General features: G+C 45.1%; 1 protein-coding gene across 7 annotated transcripts in view; it reads right to left on the reverse strand.

Moving 5' to 3' along the window:
* LOC103393070 (guanine nucleotide-binding protein subunit beta-4) overlaps positions 1 to 5,822 on the reverse strand; it is an 11,968-nt gene continuing 6,146 nt past the window's right edge. For 6 of the 7 annotated variants that reach the window (XM_008329918.3, XM_025064592.1, XM_025064589.1 and 3 more), the window contains 10 exons: positions 5,608 to 5,791; positions 5,236 to 5,274; positions 4,984 to 5,090; positions 4,691 to 4,705; positions 3,480 to 3,543; positions 2,905 to 3,067; positions 2,199 to 2,265; positions 1,873 to 2,074; positions 1,508 to 1,724; positions 1 to 946 (listed from right to left, as the gene is read on the reverse strand). In XM_008329918.3, coding sequence (XP_008328140.1) covers positions 840 to 946; positions 1,508 to 1,724; positions 1,873 to 2,074; positions 2,199 to 2,265; positions 2,905 to 3,067; positions 3,480 to 3,543; positions 4,691 to 4,705; positions 4,984 to 5,090; positions 5,236 to 5,274; positions 5,608 to 5,664 — 1,038 coding nt within the window. In that variant the 5' untranslated portion in view covers positions 5,665 to 5,791 and the 3' untranslated portion in view covers positions 1 to 839. The remainder of the gene's footprint in view (positions 947 to 1,507; positions 1,725 to 1,872; positions 2,075 to 2,198; positions 2,266 to 2,904; positions 3,068 to 3,479; positions 3,544 to 4,690; positions 4,706 to 4,983; positions 5,091 to 5,235; positions 5,275 to 5,607; positions 5,792 to 5,822) is intronic. The other variant, XM_008329927.3, reaches the window with a different exon arrangement.

The following is a 5,822-nucleotide window of genomic DNA, read 5'->3' on the forward strand; positions in this document are numbered from 1 at the left end:
AATATTCAAAAAAGAGGAGAAAAAAAAAGATCACAGTAAACCTAAGACAAAAGTCGGGATTTAAAAGTGACTCTTTCTAAATGTTGCCACAAGAGGGCAGCGTCTCGTCTTGTCAAAAACAAACAATATTTGAGACTTTAAAGTCACTACTTACATGGAAGCAACACATTTTACCCACCGCCTGCACCACACACACACACACACACACACACCATCACACACACACGTACTGTATGAATGAGAAGAGTGAGATCAGAACAGACAAACACAGGTTTTTGTTTCGTCTCTTCTGCTACTACTGTTGGCAGATTTCTGTTCTGTTTGTTTCTAAGTCGTCGCTGTTTCAATGAGTCAAAATGAACTTTTTTTTTCCTGTGTTGAATGTACTTCTAAAATCACCAAAAAAAAAAAGTTAAAGGTAAAAACCAGAAACTGCACATTATATATGCATATATGACGCATATATATATACACACATAATGCTATACATATATATATACCGTCTTCATATTTACATTGACATATTAAACACTGATCTCACCTGTTGTAGCTCCTGTTGTAACAGACGCTCCTACCTGCTGCGGCCCAACCGTGTCCCCGTCTTTGACGGCGTCTAAATGTGACTGTTTTAAACTGCAGGGTTCTCATGTCTGTGGCTGAGTGGAAAAAAATCACTTTCAAAGGTAGAAAGAGTCGACGCGTTATCACAGGAGGCCGAGAGTGAGGAGGATGTTTGGCTGACACCGTGACACACCCCTCAGAGCTGGGAGACGATGGGTGAGTCTGAGGGGGAGGAGGGGTCAGCGGGCAGAGATCCAGTACAGCAGGGAGGGGTTTCTTTAATTCCAGATTCGCAGGAAACTGTCCCAGGAGCCCGTGGCCACGGCCATGCCGTCTTCTGTCACTCCTAAACAGCTGACTCTGTTGTCATGGCCCGCCAGCACACCTGGAGGAACAGGAGAGCAGCTCAAGTTAGAGGGTTTGACCAGTGGGTCTGACCAGTGGGTTTGACCAGTGGGTCCAGGGTGTTCTTGTGGAGCCCTGGCATCGACTCATTTCATTAGTTTACCTCGTGCCTACAAACAAAGCGTCACTGAGAATTAATTAGAAGGAACTCATAAATTACAACTAGTATTTAAATAACTGCGGCTCAGTTACTGTCGTCAGTTGAAGAGTTTTACTGCAGTTGATCATCAAGATTTGACGTTTGACGTTCTACGTTGGATATCTAGATAGTTTCTATCTGAAGAAGAAGAATGTCACGCAACCAGTGACTGCTGTTCTAGTTCTCTGCTGTCGACTCAACCACTACAGTTGAACAAAGGTCAAGTGTCACCGCCATCTGAAAACCACTGCCTCAAGAGGGAGAAGAAAAAAAACAAAAACAACCCACTGGTAAAAACATGCAGTTTTTAACATGACTGAAAATGTAAAGAGAATCCACCAAACAACGTTCAGTCCAGAAGTCATTTTCCTTGGTTCTGCCTCCTGGTGGTCACACACACACCTGCACGCTCTCCTTTCAGAGTGTCCCAGACGTTGCAGTTAAAGTCATCGTAGCCGGCCAGCAGCAGGCGCCCACTCTTGGAGAACGCCACAGAGGTGATGCCGCATATGATGTTGTCGTGGCTGTACATCATCAGCTCCTGGTCTGCACGCAGGTCAAACAGCCTGCAGGTGGCGTCGTCTGAGCCTGTGCCAAAGGCATTTCCGTTTGGGAAAAACTGTAGAAGGGAACGATTTCAGATCAGAGAGAAGAAAAGTTCAGGTTATTTATTGTGTCGACGTCTGTATGAAGTACAGTCTGTCGTTTGTTTTTTTATTTCCTCATCAAACGTCTCCAACGTCTTCACGTCTCTGAGCAGAACTCACACAGACGGCGTTGATGTCGGACACGTGGCCGGTGAAGGACTGTTGGCACATGCCGTCGCGGATGTCCCACAGTTTGGAGGTGGCGTCGCAGGCTCCGGACACGAACGTTCTGGAATCAGGGCTTAGAGACAAACTCATCACGTCTCCTGTGTGACCGGTGAAGCTGGTGGCCTGCTGTCCCGTCTCTATATCCCACAATGCACTGCAAGAAGGGAGGTGAAGTTGGCTCACTGAAAACCCCCTGGACTGTGCAGCGTCAGACAGAGTCATTAAGAAGGTGGTAAATATTTTCTTTGGAGCGAACAGAAACCACCGTCGTCACTCACCAGGTCGTGTCTCCAGAGCTGGTCAGGATTTGGTTGTCGTCCAAGAAACGACAGCACGACAAATAACCTGCACACACACACACACACACACACCGGTTCCACATCAGGTATGGGTTGGAACAGATTATATCTCAAATACAGGAACTGGTTCTGAGGACACTAGTTAGAACTGATTCAACAAGAATTCACTGTCTCCAGAATTCAAGCACATAAAAATACGACTTAGTCGATCCTGCTGACGGTTTAATTCAGGTCGGATGTCATTTATGTCAACATTTTTTGGTTTGGATTGAACGGTTTAAAAAACTACTGAAGTAGTACTGAAGTACACATACAGTACTTTTCACCATGTTTCACAACCAATTCAGTTTTCTTTGAAAATTAAAAATCACAAGTAGAAACAGCTGAAAACAGAAGATTTGAAGAATTCTGCCGTTTTAAATTTTTGGACAATTTTCTGCAATTGAACGAAATAAATGAAGATTGAAGTCATTAGTAAAAGTGACTGATGGCTCAAATGTTTTAATAATTATCAGATGCAGCTTTTATGATCACGCACTTTACATGGAAACTATTATTATTATTATTGTTACTCTGACGTGTGACCATGAGTAAACTGGAATGCAGTTTTGTAATAATTAGGTGCACTTCTGTTTTTTATTTAATTTATTTATTTGATTTTTTCTCTGATTTCATGATCTCTGACCTGTGTGTCCAGGCAGCTCTCGGGTGACGCGCACGTTGCCTTCGCGGGTCTTCAGGCTGTATATAGAGCAGATGTTGTCCAGGCCTCCGCAGGCCACGTAGTTCCCAGAGGGGGCGTAGGCACATGTCATGACCCAAGAAGAGCGCAGTGGAATGGCATGCATCTGGAAAGAAGAGGAGGAAACGTCAGCCCTTCATTCAGTCGAGAAAAGTTTTCACTTTGTCCTTAAAAACTTCTCAACGTGTTTTAAAACTGGGGTTCATGTAAAAATGTTGAGACACAAATTGAAAGTTCATCCATTCTCAAAATCCCTAAGTGGATGTTGCAATTCCTCCGAAAACTTTAGGGAATCCCAGAAACAACGATGATGTCATTTCTGGTCAGACCTGATATTTGATTTTTTTTTTTTTCATGTTAGAAATAGTCTGAGGAACCACACAGACTAGCTGCAGGTAGGAGAACTGCAGGCTCCACTGCACCACCGTCACAGCTGTTGTGTTTCAGAGTCCTGCACTAACTGTAACATTAAATACCTGTAAGTCCGACCCATCAAAACAGCGGCTCTCAGCTCTCACCTTATTGGTCGTGTAGCTGTCCCAGATGATGAGTTTTCCATCCTGCGAGGCGCTGACAAGACACCTGCAGACAAACACCAGCAGCTTTACTGGACACGTCACACAACAGTTTGTCAAACAAACGACCACACAACAGACGCTGGAGTTTCATTCATAACAAGACGCCCCTCCCCCCCCCACAAAAAAAAATGTACCTGCCTCCCCCACTGCTTAGTCTTCTCTGTTACTTTTGAATTTCAGAGGTTTACTTTAAATACTTCAGTTCTGCTGACGTGGACTGGAGGAGCTCGAGGTTTAAAGGGTCAAACTGACAAAAGAGGAATCGACGACGGCGGGAAACGACGGAGAGGATGTAAAGTTAGAAAAGAAGACGATGTGAGAACAGCTGGAGCTCTTCCCCCTCTCCCACAGACAGGAAGTAGTTTGACGGTGCTGTGCCACCAGCAGGAGGACAGACGTGTATCTCTAAATGTCACTGTTTGTATACAAAATAAACACTGCTGATCTGCAGAGGTGAGACAGAGGGCGCTACAACAGTCGCACCTTCACACGTCACCGTATTTAAAAGAAGAATCTGGATTAAAACGGTGGGAAAAACCACAGGTTTGATCCACGACGTAAAGAATGTTCGGCTTTGTTTGTTTAAGCTGCTAAAATAAAAGCACAGGTTTTATCACATTTGCAAAAATAAATAAATACAATTAAGCAAACAACATAGTTTGGTGTCATACAAGCCCACAAGACAAGTGTGTACCTTCAATCACCAAATACTTCAGGTCAGTTTCTTTCAGGACACTGCATGCAAAACAAAGGTGCAGTAAAAAAGGATGCAAAACTGAGTGGGAGAAGTTAAAAAGGCAGTTTGTATCTTTAAAAAAGAATGAGAAAAATAAAGTGTTCAATCGAGGCAGATTTTTCAAACTGCCCCTTTAACAAAGTGCTGTTAATAGACGGCGGTCCATCTCTGTGATTGCAGAACCACGGTACCACGTGGACGGTGGTTCTATAAGCACGAGGCTGAGTAGTAGCAGTGACGGGGGGGAGGGGGGTTATAGTCACTTATGGTGAGATTAGTTGTATTAGTAGAAGAGTTGTTGTAGGAGTAAAAGTAGTAGAAATAGAAGTAAAAGTAGTAGTAGTAGTAGTGGTAGTAATAGTAGTAGTAGTAGTAGTGGTGCTGGTAGACGTGCTGGTAGAAAAGTGTCCCACACCTGGGACTGCCTTCACTGCCCAGTGAATTGCATTAAAAGACAGATGGACAGAGAGAAGATCAAGAGGAACACAGACATGTTAAAGACACACAGAGAGAAAAAAACACTGACACAATAATAGTAAAAGTTTGTCATTTGACGTTTGACGTCCGTCTCTGACGGACAGCAGCTCCAAACAGCTAATCAAACGTCATCTTTTTAAACTAGTATTCAAATCATTTCACAGCAGTAAACCTGCAGCTGCATCAGTAAAAACACCAACACGTCAGTGGTTCGATCCTTTGTCCCACTACCTGGAGTCGCTCCCCCAGTGCATTGCATAGATCTTGGCCAGGTGGCCCCGGAGAGTGCGTCTCGTCCGCATCTGTATCCGGCCCACAGAGTCCAGACCTGCTGTGATCTGTCAAACACAGGAAGAGGAATCAGCAGCAGCAGCAGCAGCAGCAGCAACAGCAGCAGCAGCAGCAGCTGCCTCTGTCTGACATCAGGCCGCTGCAGGTGGTCACCCAAAACTGGGGTAAATACTGAGGAGATCAGAGAAGTACCTGTGACAGAGTGGAGTCGCTACAGGCCTTCCTGGCATCCTGAAACAAACAGACAGAACGAGTCAGAGAGTGAGCTGTCGCTGCTGCAGGCGTCCAGAACAACAACTCTTCAATGGTTCAAGTTTCTACAGTTTAGTCTAAAACACACAAAGAAGCTGCTGATGTTCACGTGTCATTCCTAGAATGCAATTCCTTCTGTGTGTGTGTGTGTGTGTGTGTGTGATTGACAGGTCATCTGTCAAATGCGTCACCGTCTCAGCGGGATCTGGTTGAGTCACAGCTCACGGTGATGGACGTACACACACACACACACACACACACACGACCGTCACAGTAAATAAACACGCCACACCAACGGCGGTGATGTCATACCCGGATCTGATTGCGTAGCTGCTCGGCTTCCTGACGCAGCTGCTCCAGTTCACTCATTGTCTCTTTGTGGTGAGTTCAGGGTCACACTCTGCTGCCAAGAGTCCCTGACCTGGGCAAAAGCACGTGGCTACACACACACACACTCACACACACACACACACTCACAGGCTCCACCAGTTGATACCTGCAGAACACAGACACACAGATATGATTAT

Source organism: Cynoglossus semilaevis, chromosome 2 (assembly GCF_000523025.1).
Source record: "Cynoglossus semilaevis isolate Cse_v1.0 chromosome 2, Cse_v1.0, whole genome shotgun sequence".
NCBI lineage: Eukaryota > Metazoa > Chordata > Actinopteri > Pleuronectiformes > Cynoglossidae > Cynoglossus > Cynoglossus semilaevis.